The 27091-nt window shown below is 37.0% G+C and overlaps 1 protein-coding gene across 9 annotated transcripts in view; it reads right to left on the bottom strand.

Annotated features, from left to right (window-relative positions):
• The window catches only part of LOC124364927 (tensin-1-like), a 565111-nt gene that overhangs the window by 39993 nt on the left and 498027 nt on the right, over positions 1–27091 (bottom strand). For all 9 annotated transcript variants that reach the window (XM_046820745.1, XM_046820750.1, XM_046820752.1 and 6 more), the window contains one exon: positions 23392–23986. In XM_046820745.1, coding sequence (XP_046676701.1) covers positions 23392–23986 — 595 coding nt within the window. The remainder of the gene's footprint in view (positions 1–23391; positions 23987–27091) is intronic.

Genomic DNA, 27091 nt, shown 5'->3' with positions numbered 1-27091 from the left:
TAGCTATATAATATATTTCAAATGGCTGGGGCACAAAACAAATGGACGCAGAATGGAACTTCCTTCGTAGCTAAAGATAGAAATTCAATTATACGTCTTTCCCACCAGTATATTTAACTTATATTGCTTTATATTAACTCGAATATTTGTCTACATTAAGATATCACTCATAATCATGGAATCTTACAATCTCATTGTACGAGTATATGTAATGAATGATACGTCATCAATGAGTTCAAAAATGTTTGACAGTCCTTGGACTGTAGAAAACAATATTGCCGAAATTGAAAGCATACTCAACTGTCGACAGAATCTGAGCCTGATACTCAAAGTATTTGCAGCTTTCTTTAAAGGCTTATTGATTGAGTAAAAAAAGGATAAAACAATATTTTGTGTCTAAAATTAAATATTTAAAAATACTTGAGCAGAGTACAAAACAATCGTTACGGACGAACCCGAACTGACCGGGACGTTGGCCAGCAGGAGGCCGCAGCTTGCGCAAGCCTGTGTCGCGAGACGCGGGATGTTTCTACAAATTGGGAAACACCCAGCGACAGCTATACAAGAGTCCGGCCCGAAATATCTCGATAGAAAGGCGATATAAAGTGAAGAGTCGCGCGTGGGATTCTGTTCCTGTCCACTCATCTCCCTGCTGAGCAAACAAACACAGGAAGAAAGCGGAGACCGACTGCAGCTGCTGTAGCACGCAACTTTGGCCCGTAACAGGTAGAATTGGACAAACACAACCGATTCTAAGTAGCAAACAAGTTGGTTCTACAAATGTTCAAACTGTGGAGATTTGAGGAAAACACAATTTTTACTCTTTAGAACTAAAGAGACGCTTTCCTACATTTTATAAATTAACGTTATTAAAAGGCATTCGAACTTGACAGAAGTATTGTTTAGAGTAGTGTATAAATGGAATCGATATCTAATCAAAGACGATAGTCCGTTGTTTTATGGTGGGTGCCAAAATGCCCTTTAAATTTTAAATTTGCATTTTTCAACAAACATATATGATTTCCGGAATCCCTTTATATGTGCAATGAGAAATGTGTTAATATTTTATTTTGATATATACTGAAATAAAAATACAACAGCTTTCGATCCAAGAAAAAACTTAATAGAAAATCAAGTTTTCAGTTAAAATAGAAATCAAGGACAAAAAACGTTTCTTGCGGGTACGCCTGCCAAAATTTCAGAAGAAATAAGCACAGTATATTTTCTTTTCTAATAATACGATAAATTAACATACCAATTTAGGCGAAGAACAACCTTAAATCCACGTGATTTCATTTCAAATTATATTTATTCACAAATATACCTACACGATTTTTATAAGAAGAATCGGCGGAAGAACAAACTTCAAAGAACTATTAAGAAAGAAATTTGCGCAATCAAATGAGTACAGCCTTAAACACCTGACAATAGAAATGTCTGCTAAAGAGAATGAACATAAGGAGTGTGGAAGATAAAGTTATTTAAAGAGCCTGTATCGCGAGACGAGACGAACGTACCGTAAGATCGTAGTGAATCGTTTACATTCACTAAATAAGTAATTCATCCTGGATCGGTAATTTGTAGGGAACGAAACGAGGCGACAGTAGCTCCCGGACTGGCACGAGATCTGAGGGAGACTCTGGTAGCTATCCAATAAACTAATTAAACCGGCGACTGATCATGGAGCTTCTCGTATTTGAATGTTAAATATTAAAATGTCGGCCTCGGAGATGCCATGTCGGGCGCCGCAAATTTCAGCTCTGAAGAAACAGTAAAGTTGTATTATTTCATGAATAACGAAAACCATTCGACAACCACAAAAGTTCCCAACATGTATTTATTCTTCTTTTTTTCAAGATTTTTACTCAAGATGGATGACTTAAAATTATAATGGGATTGTGAACACTTGCCCTCATCAAATGTTACAAAAATATTTATCCCTTCTTCTCGCGACATTTGGCTTTCTGCTATCTTTGTTTCAAATGGCGCACCGCGATACCACAGGAAGTACCGATACTGATTTTCTCCCCAGTCTCTCACCTTCCCTGGTGCGTACGACGTGTGTTGTGAAGTGCTTTGGTCTCGTACAGCGACGTTGTTCGGCGTTGTTCTCAACAGTCTGGACTTACAAGGAAGTGCAAGGTTCTTCGACATACGTTTTATGTTGTCAAGTTAGAACATGGAATTTGGTTACGTCTCACTAAAACTGGGTTTTTCGAATTAAAACACCTTCACTTGATCTTGTATATTATTATAGCTACCTGTTTCAGGACAGATTGTCAGGTACCTAAGTGCCATGAAGTCGGAAATCTCGGTGCGTCTACACATTGTAGAAGATTTAAAACTAGCCAATTCGCAAGGTATGATAAAATGGGTTTTCTGATATGTCTACCTGTAATACTACAGTTTCCGTAAAAAAGGTTTCCTTTGAGAAAACTTTGCTACGAAATGTAAATGTAATATGCAGAACATCATATTTACACACCCCTTAAGCTATTGTAAGTATAAAAGGTCCAACACTACCTTTAGTCTCCTAGTAGTCCTAGACAATGTAGATAACGAGGATGAAAAGAAATTCTAGATAACTAGGAACCCAGTCATGGTTTGTAAGGGACTACTAGCTTACCACAAGATCAAGACACAGGAGACCACAAAATCTTAGATATAAAAAATGTAAGATATTTCAAGTAACAGGAAAACTAGATCCAATTCCAAACCGTCCTGAGTACTCAGAAAACTAGGCTCAGGTTTTGAGTGTAGACTAAATTGTTTTAAATGTATAAAGTGATAAAATAACCTAAAAACTCAACCACTTTCAGTTCAGAGAGGGACAAGACACTCAAGGTTCCCAAGAACCCATGGCTATTCTGTTTTCCAAAAAACCAAGACTTAAGAGGTATAAAAAGTCGTAAAAAGTCTTGATGTAAAACACTATTCCTTTAAAAGACCCCAAATGCCCAAGAAGACAAAGGTCTCTAGGTCACATGGAGAACAAGATCCCATAGATGTCTGAAGTGGTGAAATATTCTCGGTATTTTAGAGGCAATCTTTTACATAACGCCAGCACACCCACAAATTCAAGTCATCTGGTAGCTGAGAATACCTAGGTACTCAAAAGGCTAAAATATCCGTATCACAAGACTACTGGGTTCCCGAAGAGCTAACATATCTTAGATTTACGGGAGCATTGAGAAGGCTAAGGTACACGGGCTTGCTGGGCTCGAGTCTCTGTCTCTACGTCCGGCTATGCCTCTTGATGAGCACATTTTGCCTGCTATTGTACACATATGTCTCGTATAAGGAGAGAAAGTTCGCCGAGCTCGTATTTTACGCGGCTTGTCTCGCGTACTCGCGCCACGCCTTCGTCAATACGTCGTGTCGCTTTGTAAGTTCCCAGCCAAGCATACACGGCTTTTATGTTCTCTTATCAAATAATTATGAAAATAACACGAGAAAAGAATATAAAAAACGGTTAAGGTAAGATATTATGTAAGCATTGTTTATAATTTAAAAAATATATAAAAAAATGGTCTCTGTCAAGTACCACTAAACCAAAATATATAATATGTATATATAAAGAGAATAAACAAAAAATATTACAAGAGTACAACTGTACATAAGAAAAGTTTAATTTTAATATTTTGTTGCATATCTATCCGATTTTGAGTAGTTCCACTTTGAAAATCTTAAGAGGGCACCATTTTGAAATTAATGAACCGAGCTGATCAATTACTGAGAAGAAAGAATGTCACCCATGCAAACCGGAATATAAAAGTTTATAAAAATATTCTGTAGTGATGAAAATATCTGCAACAAATCTGGGAATAACTCCTCTAAATATTAGGAGAGGGGTTATGAAATATCTATATATAATGGTTAAAGACTCCTTTTTTGTTTGTTTAATTATTTTCCAAAGTGTTTGTGAAATTTTTTAAACACCTTGTAACTGTACCTAGGACACACTAACATATAGTCCCTTCAGCGTAATGTACATCGTAAATGAAGTGTATATTCTGCAGATTTTAGTACGTATCGTATCTTTTCATTATACTATGCCTCTTTCATATTGAGAATCTAGATTTTGTGATAAAAATCTTTGATAAAGTAAATCTTTGGACGATGACGTGGCGAGGTCGGCGTCTTGTATTTTGCAGATCTCTGGTGGAATATTCGAGGAATGGCGGACTCGAGAATTCCCAGCGTGCTGTGAAGACAATAAAAGTGTCAAGTGGAATCGGTCGGTTGCGATAGTCCAGATCCCGCTATATATAAGATCTCTAAATTAATATTAGGCGAAGCGAGCGTCGCGAGCGCACGTTGGCGAGGGGAGAGGGCGCCGCGCCGGCTATTTCGGGCCTTTAGTGCAGCCGCTTCCGTTCCATGGTTTAAAATGTGAGAAAGTGATCGAGAACAAACATTTTGTATTTTAAAGCACCCTGGCGAAATATAATAGAAAGAAGGACGAAAAATAAATTCAAGGTCCATTTGGCCGATATTCTTTAACTAGGCTGCACCTCGGATACCTAGAGAGCAGATCCTGGGCGAGTCCCGAAGTCCTGAAATGACTCGCAGAAAGGGATCGCCTGGACACCCTTGAACAGTTCATACTCCTTACAATCTTCCAGTTCACACTCAGCGCCGACAGCCTTTTCTCACTTTAATAAAAACTACTCGCATAGTACATATTGTCTACGCTACCGCGTCTCTTTCTCCTAGAAACAATGTATTGTCCGTTCAAAAGTGCTCTGAATCCTGGTCAAGATAATTACAATATCTTAGACGAGGACAATTGCTGAAGAGGAAACCACAGAACGGTAGGTAATGAGTAACTGTCTACCTATGCAGGCTTATTTGGGTACCGTACAGATTCATCACACGCAAAATGGATGAATAGATTAACCACAAGCGGGTTTTAATATGCATTGACATTATTTTACGGAAAATAAAATGGAAAATTCAAAAATCTTAGTATGGACGAATCAGTGAATAGGGGCATCTTTGAATGGTAATGGTACATGGACGGTTATAAGGGATTGTCGATGGATAAGAACATCAATCATGGGAGTATTCAAAAGGGTATGCATTCATTCACAAAAATAGTAATTGAGGAGGAGGTTACAGGAATCATTTTATAGAACAAACTTTTGGACAAATGAAATCCATTTTAGAAATATTAATTTTTTCATCCGTAAGAATGTGTACATCCTTCCTAAAATATCTTATGCTTTAAGTATTTTAAACCATGTTTAAAATTTCAAATGTTTTAAGAAAAAACAAATATTTAAAAAAGCTATTTTGAAACATCCATTATAAAACACAACGGTGTAGCGGCAAATGTTGTTATTATTTTAAATGATTTTCAATAGTTTGACAGCTTATGGATTTAAGGCTATGCTATTTGGGGGTATAAAATACGTGCAAGAAAATAAACTGAAAGTAGGATTTTTAAATTATACTGAAAGTAGGCTCCGTATTAAGGCAAATTAAATGTTCCAATACAAAAAGATAATAGTCTTTTAAGCAATGTAAAATCATTAAAATATAAAAAGAGGGTTAAACCACAAAAATTAAAAATAGAATGCAGCACCCACCATATTAAATCTATCAATGGACTGGTATCCTGCAATAATGATCTGTCATTCCTTTAAGCTTTTCAATCTTTGCATTGAACTCCTATAAGGAGTCATCATCTGACAAGTGAACTAATGCTCTGATGCTCCAATGAGTGTCAGACTCGATGTCAAAATAATGTTCATAAGCACTCCAGCAGGTCGGAGCACTGTTGTGATGTCGTGATCGGATGTGAATAGAGACGGAGGCGAGTGAACAGCTGATTGGAGCGTGAACCCGATAGGATCAGGTGAGGGTTAATTGTGATAGAAAGGCGTGGTCAGTGAGGCCGGCGGCACGGCGCGAGCTGTCAGCGGCCACGTTATCTCCCTGGCGTGTTATCACCACTGGCGCCTCGGGTCAGCCGTGACTCGTGACACTTCCACCACATCTCTGTTATTTCCGGCCATCTCTGACCGTGCGCGGTGCGGTGCATCGTGACCTCCTTACTGTCAGAACCGTTGTGATTACTTGTCAATCACGGGCTTGGGCACCACTTTCCTCTCACCACACGCCGGGTGTGAGATTGGCGATTGTCAATTTCGGCTACGGAAATCATCGCCTTAAAATTGGCAATTGATCGAAACAAGTTTCAATTTCAACAATCAAATATTTATACTTTGACTGCGGCCTTGTGGAGTTAAATTAACGTGAATATGTTCAAATGAATACTGCTTCGTTGTGATAAAAATGTAGTTAACTGAAACGGAAGATTTAGTAAAGAGAGTACAGTACTGTAAATTGTTAAAATTTGAAAAAAATTTCTTTTAATTATATGAAAACTTCAATAAGTCAGATTAAAATAATGGAATAGGTTTTGAGCTATGTTGTGTTTATCCAAAATTAAAGTGCTTGTATTGAAATGCAAACAAAAGAAAATTGTACTATATTAACAGCAAGGAAGAAAATTTAGGTTAAACCAGTGGTGACTATAACATAATAGGATCACTACGTGCTTCTAAGATTACATTAAAAGCTGAAGGGCGGATTTGTATCCTATCTCCGGAAGAAGTCATATCACGTACATTTATGAAATATAATAATTAAAAAAAAAAAACAATATTATATTATGTCTAACGTCTTTATTTTAAAGATGAGACCTTTAAATTTTAAATATTAAATGATCGAAAGTGAACTTGTATGGGAATTCTGATTTTTCTTTACACAATAAGGAATTGATGCTTAAAGAAAGTGATATCCTAATCTATTTGTAACATTGTAGACCACTGCAGAACTTGTGTCCTTACGTGTTTTTATGGCACTAACGCCGTAGCCTCGACCCAAACTCCAAGTAGCTGGCACATGACCAATAGCTGCCACATCCAATTAAAGGAGAAGATTATAAAACTATCAGGTGGGCTCACAACGCCGCGGGTGACGAATCCTGGTGGCCTCGCGAAGGGAAAAACAAACACAACCACTTCAACGCTAAGATAGTTTTCACCCAAACTTTATAAAACATAGATTTAATTAGGCAACGTAGAGAAGTAATCGTCCAAAAGTGGTGAATGGAGAGGAATCGTAGCTAATCTCCGTATAAGAACCCTCCGGCAAGAACATGATATTCCAAGTGTAGGCTATAATGATACTGGAGGGAAAAATAAGATTGCCATCGCGATTGATGACGGGCAATAAAATAGGCTCTCCGTCAACAAAACTATAATAACTAATGCCAAAGAGGGAGAGATCATCGTTACTGGCGATAAATCATCGGGAGCCAATTTAAAAAGGCAAATAACTAGCTGATTGGAGAGGTTCCGGTCAGATTGAAATATTCAAAGACGAGGACTGGGCAAATAAAGCGGTGTTGGCGGACATAAATCAAAGATGGCGAGTAATGAAACGCGGTACAAGCCGTGTAGGGCCGGGTCGGGCCCCGGGGCCTACATGATCTGCGTAGGAATGATCGGTCGGCTGTAATCCGCGCAGCGTAATTATAATTGTTGGCGGGACTACGCGGCGCGGCACGGGACGGGTTCTGGAGGGGCGTGGTGGGGCAGGGCTTTGTCAGATAATGGGCGAGAGCGGCAGATTTGCATAGAGTGGGATAGGCACAGCTCCGTGCGGTAGGTTCGGTACCTTGGATCTGGAAACTACAAGCAGTACTATATCCAGAATTTGCAAAATATGGGACAGGCACGTCGACGTAAGGTAGGTACTTATTTTGGATCTGGGAACTACAAGCAGTGGTATATTCAAGGTATGTATAGAGTGGAGTATGAACAGATCCTTGCCGTAGATACGGTCCCCTGGATCTGGAAACTACAAGCAGTAGTATATTCAGGGTATGTATAGAGTGGGGTATGCACAGATCCTTGCCATAGATATGGTCACCTGGATCTGGAAACTAAAAGCAGTAGTAGATTAAGAATTGGCATAAAATGGGATATGTACGACATCTTACCGTAGGTGAGGTACTTTGAACCTCGAAACTACAAGGAGTACTAAGCCCAGAATGTACACATGGGACAGGCACGGCTTCGTAAGATAGGTACTTATTTTGGATCCGGAAACTACAAGCAGAAGTTCTGGTATATGCAGGATTTCCATAGAATGGGATAGAAACAGCTCCGGTAGGTTAGTACGCTAAATCTAGAAGCAGTAGGTTAGTATATCCAGAATGTGTATAAGGCACGACTTCGTAAGGTAGATATGGTAACTTGTAGTAGAAACTATAAGTAGTTGTATATATAGAGTACTAGCAAAATGGAAATTTGAAGATAAAGAAACTATAACAATGGCATTGTTATATTACGTCGTAGTTGTCAATTCTGTTTTAGTAATCGTCACCTCCATCACATTGTCCCGATAATTTATTATAAAACTTCTGAATCTTGACTCAAGTGTGTTTTTATCTACACTAGCTTTGAAGCTTACCTACTGAATGCCTATGGAAATGCTTGTTTAAATACTAAACTGTTACTATAATATAATGAAGAATCCACTAGTTATATCAACATTACATATTTTCTATATACGAACCATACCACATAAACAGGCAACAACAACAGGCATTTCGATTCTGGCAACGCAACTAGTCTTGCTCATAGTTAGTATTTCATGTGTAATTCAGTTAAAGACTGGAACAAAATGGGTTTAGTTTTTCCTTTCACATTTAAAGATTCAGAGTGACTATTCAAAGTATAACATTTATATCGGATTTGAGTAGGAATTGAAATATTTACATAGTGACTACATATCCCGCTCGACAAATATTTTTAACTGTTCGAGAAAGACCACTAAAAGCTTTTGTGTCTTCTAGATGACGAATAAGACGTTTACTATTTTTGCAATTTTGAGTAATCGCCTTCCACATTAGTATTTTTAAAAAGCAACCTCTGAAATAGCCATATAGTTTGCGAAACATCGCAAAGAAGGAGATAACAATGATTTACGATCATTTGAGCTTGCGAATCATTAAAAGAAAATGTATAAACGTTAAAAACATTACTGAAGATTTTGTGTACGTGACCAGAGACTTCAAACTCAAGTTTATGCAACTGTCTTCAAAAATTTAATAAAAAAAAACTGATTAAAATTCAAGATGTTTTAACATTTATTTAAAATTATATTTTAATGATTATAAAAAAGTTATATTTTTAATTCTCTCCATATTTACTTTTTAGTTTTGAATAACCTGAAAAGAAATTAAAGTAAAACCTTAAATTTACGCTAAATTCTTAATTTGTTATTCAACATTAGAACCTATTTAAAAATTTAAGGTTTGCGTGACTCTCATTTTAGAGATAAGGCTCCGCATTTTAAAACACCGCTTAATGTTTTCTATTTGTAGTCTGTTAAAACAGAAGACAGACGTTTAGGCCACCCTGTATGTCAATAATAGATCTAGTTTTGGAAACCAGTCAATAAAAATGGTATCCGCGAATGCATGTCAAATTTGACATGAACAGTTTTGATTGACTGACAGCTATCTCTTGTCAAAACTTTCGGGTATTATGATTAGATATCACTAATTCATTGCTGACACCTCTTCCCTCGGGATTTCCCAATATTAATGACTCAAATCCAATACTCGCTTCTAAAATGTTTCTGTAAACATTCATCAGTATTGCGAGATTTAGACGTTTCAACGCTTGTGAAGGCTTTAATTATAACAATATTAAATTAAATGCTCTTGTTTCATTAAGAAATTTGATAATATATAGATACGGTACAAAACATACGCACTATTAGTAGATTTTCAACAGTTTTAATGAAATAAATTTTGGGCTCACCAAAGAATAGTAAATTCTTCATTTAAATGAATACGTACTTTTCTTAACATGATATAAAATTAGTTATAGCTAATAATACCAAACATTTATATTGTATAACCTATACACTACACTGTAAAATACATTACTATTTAAAAGTATTATTCAATTGGTTTACAATTATAATTTATTTTGTGGACTTTTCTTTTTAATTATACTAATACATTAAATTACTAAATGAATTATTACTCAATGTAATGTAACAGGTACGATAATCTATATCTGAACTCAGCACATAATCCAAAGAAGCACATTCTATAATTATAAATCAGGTATTTTCCTTAAGGTATTATTTTATGAAAAAGTTTTGTAAATGCCTTTTCACCGCTCCCTCAGTGCTGTCCTATAGAATCAAATGTTTACAGAACATTGTTTTGTTGTCACATCAAAACTAACAAGTTAAACGCACGGAGTTAATACTTATAGTATTAGTCTAGAAGCATTCTTGTGTTGTGCCAAATGTTTTTGATTGTAACAAATCAATTATACCTCTTTCATGGACCTGAGTAATTCTCAAAATTTGGAAATGTACAAACAAGAAAAATAATATTTTGTACGCTAGAATTCAAAATGATAAATATATATATATATATATATACATATTGTGTCCTCCTTAAAATGTTGACTCTAGAGCACACATTTCTTAAAGAAAATTGAGTTTGAAATTGCATAACCCTTTAGATAACGGCGTATCAGATGGGCAGGTACGATCATCAGGACAACTTAAAGATCCTTCAGTATGGTTTTTATAGACGCGTTGGGATTACAAAGTGAAGAGGGCAGAATAATACCAATATATTGTAAACCATTAGTATCAGTCCATATAAATGATAGTCCCTGAAACAAATTAATTAATTATGATATTTTGAAGTGAACAGGCCAAGAACATGTCATGAGGAAATACATGCGAGTGTCGTTCGTTGTTTATTATTAGCTTAGATTGATGGTTTTGATACGTATACAATTAACTAATAACACAATACCTATTGAACGAAAAAGTAAGTCTGGAAAGTCCGGTTCTCTGGGATCACAAGCTAAAATTAAAGATTATTTTGATTTAGTTTCAAATTACGTAATCAAAGCGAGACATTTTGCTTTCTTCATTCGAAGTGTACTCATGGAATTGGTTTATTTTTTCACATATTTAAGCTATCCAGAGAATGATTCTTATTGGACCTCAACAGGTTTGATCACAGCTGTCCATCCAGTTCTGTGCCGATTATTATTCTTATTATGTTTCATTACTTTGTAAGTATTTGATCCATAGGGACAAAAGAAGACGATGAAGGAAACGGGCGCCCCATAAATTACAGGTCTCAAAAATTAAATTCTGAGTTCAGACCTGAAACAGCATGTAATCAAATCGGAGAGCGACAATATCAACATTAAAGAAGGGAGGGTGAGGGTTTATGGAAGGAGCAAGGGATCTTCCATAAACCCCCAAAAGAGGGTATGGAGGGATAAGCCGTGCAATTTACCAGACATTACCGGGATGCTTTAAAATGGGAAGCACAATTTTTCAGTCAGTGGTTCTCCATACAGTGCCTAACTTGGTCGGCCGTACAAGGTTCTGACTCGGAACGTACGTGGTTTGTGGGTGTTAAGAACCGACATTCTGGTTTGAGTAAAATAAAGATTCAGCCAACACGGTGTGGTGCGGTTCGTCCGTCACAATCCACTATCAAACCACAGCACAACCCGGTCTGCGACCTGACCAAGTTGGACGAAATGTCGAACCAAGTCAGATAGTGTATGGAGGGCCTAAGAAGCCACCGCAGAAGTTCACCTGATCTTGTAAAAACAGAACTGGATCATAATTGACCAACTGTGTTTAACTGATACTAACATGGCGGCTATGTAAACACATCGCCGGCGGCTACGGTTTATTCTAACCTAATTTATTTTCCATTTGGTCTCCGTCCAAATTATGCTTTCAACGCCATAACGAGTGTTTATCGCCGCGCGTTACGATTCCAATAAACCTGTTTTGTTTTAGCCTAACAGACATCCTCTAGTGGTCACTGGGTTAGTCTAGGTTGGCTGATTTGTGCTGAGCTGAGGAAGACGAAAACAAAACTACTACGTTTATTTTCAGTGTTACTATTCAGTAATTTATTCATAAATAGATCCAAGATGAAATTTATTTTGTTTATTTGGTACAAGGGAACATCACTTTAATTACAAAAGTTGAAATTATTAAAATTGTTTTTGAAAATTGCTTACGAAGCATAATATTATTACTATTCAAACCATTCACAACTTAATATATATATTAATGTAATGAAAGTAACTAAAACCCTTTTAAAAATATTTTTATTAGATACACGTGTTTCGGTTTTTAACACGTGTATGTAATAAAAAGATTTTTAAAAGGGTTTTAGTTACTTTGATTACATTATATATATATATATATATATATATATATTATATATATATATATATATATATATATATATATATATATATAAAACCCTATAAGTGGAGTTAATAACATTATATATATATTATAACATAATATATATAATACTTTTGGAGGATTTGAAGAAACCATTTGAGACCTGTACATTGGTATTCGTAAGAAAAAGGAGAAGAAATAAGAAAATAAAATAGTCATAATAATGATCTGAAATTTCAAACCATGGAAGAATATAGTGTTATCTCACCAATGTTACAAGAGAGTCTGAAGAAATCCTTTGTGTACAGTCTCCTTTGACTAGCGTTAGAGTCAGAAGCAGGTTCGGTAAAGGTAAGTGGTAGGACAATAAACAAATCACAGCATCAGAGAAGTAATCCATAAAGTTACTCAAGGTCAACATGGGCGTGCGCTGGGAGTCAGGCGATCCTTGTACGTCTGTGCGTGTTTCTCTTCATTAATATAGATAGAGACGGCCCACAGCTGAGCCACGTCGGGTTTTGCACCAGACCTACGCTCCATTACAGCGGCGATACTTTATGAAAGGAGCCAAACATTCTAGACCCACACACTCGCCAACTCTTATTCCGCGCTTTGTTGAAAATTTGGAACCATGCGAAAACGTGTTGAGGATTCCTGTAGAGTCATAAAATCTGTGATGTGGTAGCGCCTCTCCTTGAGTATGGCTGGAAGATTTTCCCAAAACGTACTTGGTCTGAAAGCCTGTGTATAGTTTATAAGAGTATTAGCTACATATAAAGATAATTGATTGTCAAACTTTTATGTGTGTACTTTTCCTTCATGAAGCCAACCTCAAAATTCTGGGCAGATAACACCTTCGGTGTTGCCCCGTTCAGATGATGGCGAACAAAAATATCTCTCCAAATAGTGCCTACCACGTAGCAGAATAAAATTCTAGAGAGTCTGATCGTAAATGCTTGAGAGAAGTATTGAACACTATAAACTAATTTGTATGGGTGTATTTCTATAGAAAATGTTGAGTTCAAAGTCCGATTGGCCAGTTGAGCCCGTTATTTTTGGAGGGATTATGCTTTTATAATTTCATGAATAAGAATAGTGGTAATGAATTCAGAAGAGACTGGCACTTATGGGAACATTATTGATAACCATTAAAACTTAAATCTGCCACCAGTTGCTGGCTGCAGTGTGCATGCACTGGGATAGGTCACATTGTCTAAATCGTTCGGAATAGGCTATATCCGACAATAATGGTTGCATAATAAGTCTGTATTATTTTACGTCTACAGGTAAACCAATTCCAAAATATCTTAATTTTAAACTTACTTAATTTTTAAATTTAAATGAGACTACTTTTGAAAAAGAAAATTCAAAAACACTTTTTTTACACATTTAAATTATACATATTTGTATTAAATTGTGGCTTAGACAAAAGTGTGTTTTGAGTATATATGATATTGAAGGTCTTCCGGAATTTCCATATATATGTATTTATTTATAATTGGAACAGTATTCGAACTATTTTCGAAAATCTTTGTACATATGTAATTCCATAAGAACAAGAAACCCATATAAAATGTTTTTGAACTACAAATATTATATTGAGTATATAACACCAATTAAGATAATAATATATTTTCTTTAAATCATTGTCAAGTCCTACGCCTACTAAAGTAACATCCTGTCAATGGAAAGATACGTTTACCTGAGATATTATTATAATTCGTAGATACCATATCCTAGTCCTGTTGTGTACTATAAAGATGGGCTTAACGTTTATTTTTTATGTTTTGTGAACTGTTCCATTTGGGAAGCAGATTGACGATCGTTGCTGTGCAATAGCCAAGCTTTAATTAGCTGCCTATAAATGGTTAATGGATCTAATGGTGCTGTCATTTAGCTTCAATTATAACACAATGATTGATAAGCGCTGATGCAATTAGTAATGTTTGTCAATCTTTGGTTCGTTACCGACCATTCCGTGTCTGACTTTCGTTGAAAAACGTGACGGGAAATTAACAAACTTTTTTACAACTCGTTTATTGCATCAACGATTTTTTTTATATAACCAACAAAATATTGTAGATAAAATTTGTATTGTGATCAATAAAACTGTAAAACACTAATCACTCTAGAAAATGTTTCACAAACGTGATCGGGAAGAAAAATGGGCGTTGCCCTTGACAAGTAGACGAGTGTAGCCGTCAAGTCGATATGATCACGGTACATCCCGGGGCTAGGGCACGCCCTATGTCGTGCAATAACTCTAGCAAGATGGACCTATGTCTGCTTCGTCCCTAATTGGTTATGACTACTAATCCGAGTGGAACATCTGCGGTCTTCGACCTTGCGGAACTTTAAATAGACAGGACTCGAATACGTGCGGACTTTTAAACAATTTTATTAAACAAACATTTCAAACTATTTTATATCAATCATTGTTTATTCCTGGATTGGGTAATTTATTATTGGCTGAGCGTTATCTAATCCTATTACTTGTGGAACTAGAAAAGTCTCATCTCTGCCTGTCTGTACGAATTGACCTATAGCTTCATTTGCATAAAGCTTCATTTATATATTAAGAACTCTGAATCGATGATGCGCATGTCACATTATGAGGTTTGGCTGAACGTTAGTTCGTATTATTGGTGTTATGGGTAACCATGATAGCAACGAGAAAATAGCAGAATAAATAAATTTGTAAACAAGCTGAGTAGTTCATCCACATGGGGTTTTAACAGGTAAAACATTAGCCTAACACATGTAGATTATTCATACAGTAAAAAGAAAAGAAATAGAGTGAAAGTCAATGTTGAAAATTGGTGACAAGATCTGATTTTAGCGCACTCTTGCGTTGTAGTACTTCTCTAGCTTGCCGGAACCTTTATTATTTTGACACTGCTATGCAACTCAATTCAATGAACAAAAATGTGAATGTATCATGTGGCAATATATGTCATAAAGGTAAAGGTCATCTGTAGGCTTTAAAGTTTGCATGAAACCTTATTTCTATATGGACAAGAATGAATAGTACGATGGTACCTGTCCAACTATGGGATTTGGCTGAGAATTATTGAAGCACTTAGTAACCGCCTTATACAATTTCTTTTTGTCTGCCATGGGAATGTAAACGTTTGTTTTCTGTATGATGTCTGAATATCTGATCGCAGGACACTTCAAGAATGAAGTGAGCTATGGGCTTGAAATGTTGCATACAACCTTAGCGAAGCCGAGTAGTAACGACATGTGATGTAGAGTATTTCTATCTTGTAATAGATTAACTAGTATTAAAACAATATTGACCAAATGCGGCAGTTCAAAGCAGCAAAGCGAGAACGGCGGTGACTAGAGAAAACTGAGGTTGCTGTCAAAGTCAACCCCCTCAGGAAATTATTCCCTCAGGGAATAAAAACCCTTACCAGAAGCCAGGCCCTTCTTTAGATCTGCAGTTCTACCGCTGGAATTTCTTGACTGCTACGGGTGCGTAGTACATTTTCATCGCCTTTCGAAGAAAGCCGGAGCGCCTTGTGACCGGAGCACTTTAAATCAGTACTATTCAACTTGAAATGTTCCCACTGTCAATCAAATTCTATTCTACAATTCTTGCACTAGTATGAGGCCCTTAGAGACGGCCGGATTGAGGCTACAGACTCTGAACCTGGCTATATCTTAATATGTTTGACCCTTCCCCAAAATCTACTGTTAAGAAACTACCGGGGATCAGTGTAGACAAATAGACTACAGTTAAAGATAAGACAATCGTGTTTTAAAATTAAATTAAATGAAACACGTCGTATATAAAAACTCAATAGCCCACTTTTTGGTACAAATGGTAACATTGTGACAAATGTGACTGTTCCCTCATTTTTCCCACTTGGAATTCCAACACAAGAATCAAAAAAGAAAATGTAAGTTTATTTATGACAATGGAAGGATTGTGAAGGAAACAGGATTTTCCGGACATTTGCCATCGTTCAGTGAAATAAAAAATCAGTACGTTTCGAGATCTGCACTCTGATCTCTTCTTCAGGTAAATAACTAACCTAACACATAATTACAAACTAGGCTAAAATAAACAAATCATACCAGAGCGTTGTGACTACTGAACTGTAGTTCAGGTTTAAGAATTAGTTTTTATTAAGTGCATGTTTTAGAGTTAGTGAAGTTGACACACTACCACATGGTGGTTGTGATTCCTGACTTAGGCGTGTCATATTAATTATGTGTTAGGTTAGTTATTTACCTGAATAAGATTTCCGATTGCAGATATCGAAACGTACTGATGTTTTTTTTTCACTAAACGATAGTGAATGTCCGCTAAAATTCTTTTTCCTTCACAATCCTTCCATCGTCAAAAATAAACTTAAAACAAAGAAATCAACAAAGACCCTGAACATTCTTGGATTTACGATTCCCGGTGACGAGCTCAGGTATGCCTGATCGATAGTATTGAGCAATGGGGACAAACAGAGGATATTTGAATAAGGAAGCCGCGTCGAGCCGAGCAGGCCGGGTTGCTGGAATGTAGGAAGGCCTGATATGGGAGTGTGCGAACGGCCATCTGGGTTGTGACGTTGCACGGTCATTATGGCTAATCTTACAACATTATATACATTGCTGGAGGACGCTAACAGATTGCTACAACTCTGATATGTCCGCTCGCCCTGCCATGCCCTGTTAGGGTTAGGGTGAGTCTACTTACAGCCAGAGGGAGAGAACGTTGGCATCACGGTTAGCCTACCGTGGGAATATGATATTTCGCTCAGTTACACATTTTGTTTCACTCATCTGTTATTAGGATACAATCTGTACTACACGTAGGCGCTTAAGAAGTTTCAAAGTTGAAGAAAAGACGCAATGATCCTATCTCATAATACACACTTCAAATGCATTGAAATTAAAAAGACAATATTGCCTTGTGATTTTAGCGTTTAAACACAAATAAACGTTTATGCTACGTTTTCTAGACTAATGTTATGTTTGTATATAAGGTTAGTTTTAAACTATAACATACATAGTGTTTATTTAAAACGTATCGTAATAATTGACAATCACAAAATATTTATAACTAGAAAATATTTACTCTCCGCCACCGGGGATTCCATTTCCAGTTTCGTAAACAGAGTCTAGCTTAGCCATCTTCTAGTGAACTAAATTCCAGAACTGTTACCTTTTCACTGTCAATAAAAAATCACATTTAGAACTGTGATTCCCAGAATTTGTTCTTAACTTTTTCAACCTTTTTCAATAGTTTTCATCCGAAAAAGCAACTAAGAACTGAGCCTGGTAAGGACTCATAGGTATCACTACTTTTCAATTCTATTTCTTAATTCAATCACAAATGATTGTGCCTTCGTACATTTTCCTTGCTCGCCATTGTCATTTATTGTTTGATTTAGCCCTTTATTGGCTGTACGGTAAAGTAATGAAGTACCTAATTGGTTGAATCAATTTCGTTAACGTTTATATCCCAAAAAAACCTGAGTTCATTTTTTTGTAAACAAAGATTTGAAATTTATTTAGTGTGAATTCAATTTATAAAACTGTATCTTATAACCTTGGAAACGTAAACTTTCGTTTAAGATTTGTTCCAATAACCTAAAAGACATTCAGAATAGGTATACGGTATCCCTTTATGGCGTAACATTTCTTAATTATTTGAATAATTAAGACGTTATAAAATATGTATCCTATAAACTCACTTGTTTGTACGGTTTTTAAGAAAATAAATATTAGCGTTATTACCTTGCAAAACAATACTGTTTTAAAATCTGTATTCGAATATCAGTAGAAGAAAACAGTTAATATATATGTGAAAGAACCTATCTGTTAAAACTGCAGTACCAGCCCGAAGTTGTACACATGTTAAGGAATCGTAAGCACAACTAATTACAATCACAGTACTGTATCAGTTGGAACCGTTAAGATAAAGTAACAGTTAAGCCCGCCACTACTACTTTTGCCGCCTCTAGCCTTACTCTTTGGTAAGGTTGCAGCTACTACAGAAGTTCACCTGCCCCTGGAAAGGCTGTTTGTAGATGCCATGTACGGAGGAGAAACTAGTCAGGACAAAAATGTGGCGGTGAGTGACAACATCAGTTTCAACACAAAAATTCCTGGAGTGGGTTGTCAATACCATATCCTTCGGGATCACGGACTGGAAACGTGTTAGAGATAAAAACTGAAATTGAAGAGTTATTTTGTCGGTTCAGCAGAGTAGAAATGGTAAACGTTATAATTGTTACAAAAAATCAAAACAAAATACAATTGAAAGTATTATTTAAGTATTTAAATCGAACTGTAACAAAGAATTAAGCAAAACAGAATTACTATATTGTCTTTAAGGCAAAAGATTTAAAAACGAGGTCAACCAACATTGAATATTGTTTGCAAAGTTTATGTAAAAGTATTATTAATTTAAACTAATAATGGAACATTTCCACTATGATAATAACAACATAAACCTTCTGAATAGGAATGCTTTGTTTATCAATAAATATTACAAACACAAATAGAACATAAAGGAACAACTGTGGACGTTTATAGACTCTTGAACTCCTTGATGTGCACTCAAGCGAATCTTATCGAACAACAGTCGTGATCACGTTTCCAAATGTGTTTTCGGTTATCTTCAAGATAACTAATTGTAGATAAATCAACATCAATCGATTAATTTCATCAGCTTTGTAGTAGCTTTCAACTCAACAGACAAAGTTATACGTGTAAATATGTTTCAGTTCAGGAATCCAAGATTCATTAAAGAATGATTAAGAGGGTGGAAATTCTATAGACAACATTTAGATGTAATTAAGAAAAAAAAAAAAATAGACTATAAAACTGTTAAAATTTTGGGAAAATAACTATTGAAAATAGTTCTATGTACACTCGAGGTCTTTACGCAAACATGGAAGATAACGAAACCATTCTCAAGAGGAAATGAGAGTTATGAGCCAACGGCAGGACCGGACAGTAAAGATCTACACTCCCGAAGGGGGCGGCGGTCCTCCCCCCCCCCCCCAACAGCAGGAGTCGTGACCGAAGACCGTTTCCTGACTGCAGCAATCCATTCCAGATGTCGCCTACTTCCACTCGGCCAGCGAAAGAAAGACAATGTAAAAACGGTCGTAGCGTACGGTAAATCGGACACAATGTGAAAATAAAAATCTAGGTTAGACGGCAGCTGTTTGCGAATCCTCCGCTGGTTCCGTGGTCCCACCGCTGGGGGGAAGGGGTCCAGTCGCATGACCGGCGTCTCAGGGTGGATCTGATGTCAGCGCGGGTTCCGGGGGGTTGGTGACCCCAGGACCTCCCTGGGCAGCAGAAAGTCTGCCAGGTGTGCGCTCCAAGCTTGGGCCGGACAAGGCCGCGCGGCGGCCGAGCCACCTGATAACAACTCTCGTATCACCTGAGCCGGCTATCCTCCATGCTCGTGATGTACTGCAGTGGCGTAGCTACCTTGGGTGGCACCCGGTGCGGAAGTTGGCGGTGTCACCCCATCGAAAGTAAAAAGAAATAAATTTTATATGATAAGGGTCATGGATATAATATATTTTTTCTTTTTATTATCTATCACTATAGAATAATACATGTTTAACAATTCACGCCAACCAAAAACAACACACTTCACGAAACAAATGAGAAATGTTGCAACTAAAACGTCCTAGATCGTGAGTATGGGACTAGGAATCCCCCACGACAGCGTCAGGCTCTTTTGCGGGAATCCCCGAATTATACCTAGAGCTGGGCTAGTGCTAGTGGAGGAATCCCCTAAAAAAAGAAATTTTTTTGCTAGCGATTTATTTTTTGTTTGTTTGTACATTGTTCTTAAAGATGAGAGACCAGGTGGGTGTCACCCAAAAAAAAGGTGACAGCCGGTGCGGCCCCCGCCGCCGCCCCCCTCTTTGATACGCCACTGATGTACTGTTGGCCTTTATAAATTCTCGGTGGCTGGATTCAACTAGATCCAACAAGCTTCCCCCGAATCAATACCTCTACAAGAACTTGGCGATACTATCTTCTCAATCGCGTCTGTACATCGAAGTAAATTATGTATCTTATATACATTTGAAATTCTTGTGTGGCTATTCTCGACTACACATTCTAACTTCGTTTGGCTTGTTTAGAACGTCTGAAAAGGCAAGATATACTGTTTAGGTCTGAAATATTGGAAAGTTTCCTACAATTTAATATATACTGTTCATTTATTCAATTTATGCGACGTCTTTGGACAAACCACTATAAAAGAGAATATTAAAGGACTTTTGGACCTATTGATACTAAAATCAATAGAGAATTTCCTTGGACCAAGAGCCTTATACCGAGTTTCAAGTTTCTCGGAACATTCTATGAAATATTATCGCAAAGGACTGCCATATAACCCCAAAATTCAATGAAGCTCAAGTTTTGTCTTTGGACAAAACACTTTACAGGAGAATATTGAAGTGCTTTTGGACCTTTTGACACCAAAATCAATAGAAAACTTCCTTGAACCAAGAACCTTACACAGAGTTTCAAATTTCTAGGACCTTTCTGTGAAATATTATCGCAAAGGATTGCCATTGAACCCCAAAATTCAATAAAGCTCAAGTTATGCAACGCCTTTGGACAAACCACTATACAAGAGAATATTGAAGCGCTTTTGGACCTTTTGGTACCAAAACCAATAGAGAACTTCCTTGAACCAAGAACCTTACACTGAGTTTCAAATTTCTAGGACCTTTCTGTGAAATACTATCACAAAGGACTGCCATTTAACCACAAGACCTTTCTGTCAAATGTTAACGTACATAAGGACGGACAACGACACGATTTTAAGGTTGTGTCGACCCACTCTGGAGGCATGATTTTACGGTGTAGAATCTCAATAAAAGTTGTCTACGTGTGTTGAAAGACTAATAGTATCCCAAGCAAGGAATTCCAGTTCTGGGTCTCACGGACTGAGCAAACTGCATGCCGTTACTTGGGACTTTACTTTAACAGTTCATTAATCTTTCAGACCTTCCTCACAACGCACTTTACAAGATTTGCTACTTGTAGTTTAAGTAAATATGTGCAATAAATTACAGCCATAATTGTCCTACAAGTCTGTATAAGTGGTAATTACAAGTGCAGCACGGCACTAACACCGTAACTGTTCCCATAAAGTTGGCACCCGCCTGCAACTGGTGCAGTGCTCCTGTAAACGTTCCCGTCAGGATAAATATTGTGCTGAGCTACTCCGAATTCTTTCGCCGACTCTCGTGTTGAGTCGGTATCTTTCCTGCAGTAGTACATTCCCAGTAGTACGTCGCATTTAGTACGTAATATATCGTTTCAGATTTTGTAGAAAAGTCCGTGCTATTAAGTTGGTTCTCGATGTATAAAGAGAGAGATAAAGTTTGTTTAAGAAGGTGAGATAGTGATTGCGCAAGTAATAAATTTCAATTGAATCTTATCGAGAAAGATAATAACAACTTATTTCTCTACACTGCGACTCGAGTGATAGTGATACTTAGTGCTGATATACTGATAACGGTGGAATAACAACAGCCTCAGGTCGACGATTCCCGGGCGAGAGGTGTCAGAAATGTCAGGCACAAAGGTGTTTCTATTCATCGATCTTTACTTGGCATTTGACGCGACTCACTCTTCGACAATAGGTCCGCTTACAGCCGTTGTTGTGTTGCTTCTATCAAACAAGTAAATGTTTGGCAAATGAGCTTTTGTGCAACAAGCTGGTAAGGAATTACTTTAAAACAATTCTGAAAACCTTTTGAAACAACCAAATTGAATAAAATTATTCAAAAGTCATTTTGGCATTAGCAGTTTTGTATATAAGAGTCCGAAACTAGTGTGACAGACCTCTAGGATGTACTCGTATTATTAAATATAGGACTATTCTAGAAATCATTCTTAATATGTTCTTTCTTACAGACCTTCAAAGTGCTAATACACTATTTGATAAAACACACACACACACACACACACACACACACACACACACACACACACACACACACACACACACACACACACACACACACACACACACAAAATTAGCAATTCCCTAATAAGAACTTCCTAATTGAAGATGCAGCATCGTTAGAGCACGAGATTGCTGAACAGCCCCATTATCTAGCAGTTAACAGTTCATGATCACGGAAGTTCGTAATTGGACACTTGTTAGTTCACGATCTGGGAAGTTGTTAATACCAGATCCGGGAGGTTACTCGAGTCGAAATCAGCAACATAATTATTTTCAAAAAAAATGGTACATTACAACCAAAATTAAAACAGGTTTATATTAGACAGCGTAGACGGTAACCATTATGATGGTAAGGAATCTTAAATTCGTAATGAAAACCGTTTTGTACCAGAATTGATAAACTGAAGAAAATTCTTGAAGGCATATATGTGCACATATTTTGACACGAGGAGTGTTAAACCTGAGGCTAGAGCTAAATAAAGCGTTTAATGATAAATTTTTTATTATAAAATCGTTATGTGAAAGTGGTTTACTAAAAACTGATAAAAATGAATTTAGAATTTTAAGAGCCATGGAAATAAATCACATAAAATGTAGGATTTCCTGCAGTTTTTCTTTTGCTCCAAAACATATAGTGTTTGGAAATAAACATTTCCGTGCGACATATGTCTTTTTAGCTACGGATATCTTAAATATATTTTACCATTTCGATTTCGAATGTATATATTTTAAAGTTTTTCGCATCATTAACATGCTAGAATGTTATACAGGAAATATCCTTACACAAAATTTCAATTTGATTATCATCATCAGGCAATTAGGAATAAAATCGTGGCCACAACAGTCGTAATTTATTTTTATACATTTGACCTTCAACAAACTACGAAAATAAAGATTGCTAAACAAATTTCTTGAAAACTGAATGATTCAGTACAAATGGTCTCCGGGAAACAAGGGTAATTAGCTTAAACGTCATTTGATTGTAATTCCAGTTTGTTTTGGATACATACGAGGGTAAGAGAACATCCTGTTGCTCAATTATTTTGGGTAATTGACAGGTACATTTCAAATGTACCTTATAACAGATGTATTAGCAAAAGATTGAAGTTATCTGGACTATTCCTTACGAATACTGACAATGACGTACTCACCCCTCATGGAAGTCCGGAGAGCGCGCGGTGGGGACGCTGTGGCTGCTGTTGGATCTGCGGACGTCGCGATGCAGGGTGACGGAGGCCGAGGTACCGTTGACGGGGGAGGACGCGACAGAGTCTCCCTTGAAGCTGGCCTTGCGGACCAGCGAGGGGCTGGAAAGACCGGCTTGTGCCCGCAGCATCTCGCCGGTGGGCACAGAGCCGTATGTGAAGGGACGGCTGTCCTGTCGCGCGTGGTACGGTATGTCGTGATCCGCGGTGCGCGACGGCCGGCAGTCGACTGGCGCTGCCGCCGGGGTCTGCGCGGTCGCAGCGGGGAGGTCCGGTATGTTCTCTACCGTCAGCAACATGTCGCTCAGCAATTCGTCCAACGCACGGTGGTGGTCGGGGTAGCTGGGGGCGGGCTGGGTCAGCAGTCCGTTGCCCGCTGAGCTGATCCCTGAGTCCATCGACACCGTGTGCACGCTGCTGATGACAGGTGCTGCAGCGCCCCCGCCCCCGCCCGCGCTTTCCACCCCTTCACCCTTCTTGCTCCTCACCGTAGCGTAGAGAGAGCCGTCCAGCGGGCCGTAAGTGTGACTCACTTCACCGTCTGCAACAAGAAACATAACAGATTAGAAATGACACAAATTATAAAAGTCACCCTTCACAAAAGTAGTCCCACTATCAAAACAATGGAACACTTTTAGACCAAAACTTTACTTTAAACAATGTGATTCTTCACATCCAGCTAATATTTACCAAATGGAAAATGGGTTACATCATACAGTTTAGCTACTTAGTCATGTATTTTTGTATAAGTAATAACTGGATCCTTTGATCGTAAATGAGTTCTAAATGAAAGAGTCTTCGATATTTTACACAGTTTTGTAATTTTAAATATGGAACTTTACGTCACTAATGTATATGCACTCCTTTTAAATATTTGCTCGTGAACATTAAATGTACATGACAATATTTAGTAAAAGACCAAAACATGTTGTTTCGTGTAACCAACAACAACGGTTTTATTATTGTAAATAAATAATGCAGAGAACAATCTAGGAAAAGCAATACATGCTATAGAATCCATTTTCAAACAGTCATCCTCTAGACAATGCCAAAGTCAAAAATGAATCATAACGATGGTCTAATGAAATTAATTCTAACCCAAATAGCAGAATTGGAAATGGATCTGTATCTACGTACTGCAACAATTTAATTAGGAATGCTACAAGAGTCGAGTTCCCAAGAGGGATGCAGGCAGTATGTATCAATTAAACATAATTGTCATTAAAAGCATAAATTAAGACATTTTAATAAGATGTCTTGCACTGAAATTTGTTACTCATGGCCCTTAAGAACTCCGGAGGCCTTATTTTATAATATAAATTATTATACAGGTCCAAGTCTGTTTTTGGGTCTCTAGTGAATTCTTTTATTTTTATTTATTTTGTGGTAATAGTCTAGGAGCCGATGGTAAATTATTATTGCACAAGCTTACAACCTAGTGTTTAACGAAATCTGTTGTGAAATTTCCTATTAGAAAGAAATTATCATCAGGCACGCTAGTTTCGGTAAGGGTCGAAGTACGAAGGTATCAAAACTGTTAAATGTATAAAACAATATTCTTCTACTAAGTATATAGTTTTTTTGGCTTTACACACTTAGCAGTTGGACGCATATAAGCGTCGGCTAGCGAGTGAAAAAGAATAGAAGTCGCAATTTCTTGCCAAATAATGAACTTTCTAGCTAACTTAACTTTTATTTACGTTTACGATGGTTGGTTTTAAAGTGTGTCATTAAAAAGTAACAGTATAAATATCTAAATTTCAGATTGTAGTAAAACAAATATGTTTAAGTCTTTTACTACAAGTAAAGCATTATTTGTTTTACTATTTTCATTACTGTTAACGATTTATTCGATAGACATATTTTTTTGGTCAAAAAAGGCAAGGAATAAAATGTGAGCACTAAGTAATAATTTAAATTTCAAGAGTAAACGATATCGTTAAGCTACACGGCATAAAGTTAAAGAAACCTTTTTCGAACATCTAAAACTTTTAGAGTATACGCAAAGTTATACTCACTATTCATCTGACGATAACATATATATACATATTTATTTATTTATTTATAAAAGGGCTTTCAAAAACATTGGAACTGTATAGATCCTAATAAGTTATCATAATTTATTATAAAACATGGATGGATACGTAATTTTAAGGAGTACAAGTAAAGCTTTTTTCATTTTTCACATAAATATGTTTGTGCAATGCATACTTGAGAAATGAAAGTTCTCCAAACATGAAAAGTAGTTCACCATCCACTTATCAATAAGGATAAAAAGCTATAGAAACATTTTCCAAAGTCAACGTATGCGGCATACCAGTAGCTGCTCAGCTATAGCCTATGAGTACTTAATCTTTCAAATTAAATTATCTCGAAAACAATACATTGCGAAGTTGCGAAACGTTCCTATTATCTATTGAAAAATCTTTTTTTTAGGAATCCTGTAAAAGAAATAAGAGTTACTATTAAATTGCTGTTAGCAGTTTTTCTATTTTGCAACTTAAGTTTTTCCTTCCAATAAAAAATCCCAAATCTCCCCAAATTTTGTCACAGAAAAACAAAGTTTTTTGGCTCACTAAACATCAAAAAAGTGCTAACCCAATTGAAAATGTTGAAATGCTATATTTCGGCTTAACCGTGGTGGTCTTCAGTGAACAGATGTTACACTGACACTTCCAATAATAAATGAGCGCTTGCACAGGTGAGATCAAAAGGGTAGAACTGAATCTTGGTTGCTAAGGCCCACCAATCTACGACCAATTTGACAACAGAGATGAACATGGCTTCCTCATCATTCAGTTATCAAAAAGTTAGCAGCCTGTGGTCACGCCACATCGAGCAAAACTATGAAACCCCTACAAGCGATACTTGATCCATGTCTCAGACGTAAGTGACACCAGTTTATGCTATATCCATCTAAGGGTCTCTTATACTAATCCATTAGTCAGCCGTGAACCCTTAAGGGGATTCCGAAGTCATTATAGGAGTGTTCAAAGTGGCAGCTGTTGCAAATTATTCTCGACCTATTAAATAGCGTGACATTTACTCAACGGGAGCGATGCCTTTTCTTGCACAATCCTCTCCATATGTTTCCAATCTCAAAAGTTACTAAGATACTGGCTACCTTTGTCTATGTAAAACACCTTTTTATATAAAAAAAAAAGAATTGGTGAGTGTAGAAATAAGGATAAGAAGAGAAGTTTGAGCGGTGTTGCTGTAGATTTCCAGCATTTTATACAACTCGCATAATCTCCTTCCTTGCCGAAGAGTCAGTAAAGTGCTCCGAGTGCGTGGTTAAGTTAGTGCGCTCATTAGACAAGGCCGGGGACCACAATAAGGCGGACCAGTGACCTGACGCTGAGTAGGTGCTGCTCGTGACGTCACTACCCTTATAAGGCGACACACTCACTTGCGCCTTCAAGGCTGCAGGATTAAATCACTTTACCTACTTATGTTCACTCTTGCCCAGGTTACCGTTGCATTTAATACTGTATACGTTTTCCTGGGAAAACATGACTTGGCAGATATTTTACAGATTGACTGCTACGATTAAAGTTTCGAATAGTTTTAATTACGCTTATTTCGTAAAATGCGGAGCTTCAACTAATGAGTTAATATGACGTTTAGAATGAGTGTGTTTCCTCTG

This window comes from Homalodisca vitripennis, chromosome 6 (genome assembly GCF_021130785.1).
Source record: "Homalodisca vitripennis isolate AUS2020 chromosome 6, UT_GWSS_2.1, whole genome shotgun sequence".
NCBI lineage: Eukaryota > Metazoa > Arthropoda > Insecta > Hemiptera > Cicadellidae > Homalodisca > Homalodisca vitripennis.
This window is presented reverse-complemented; position numbering and strand designations above follow the sequence as displayed.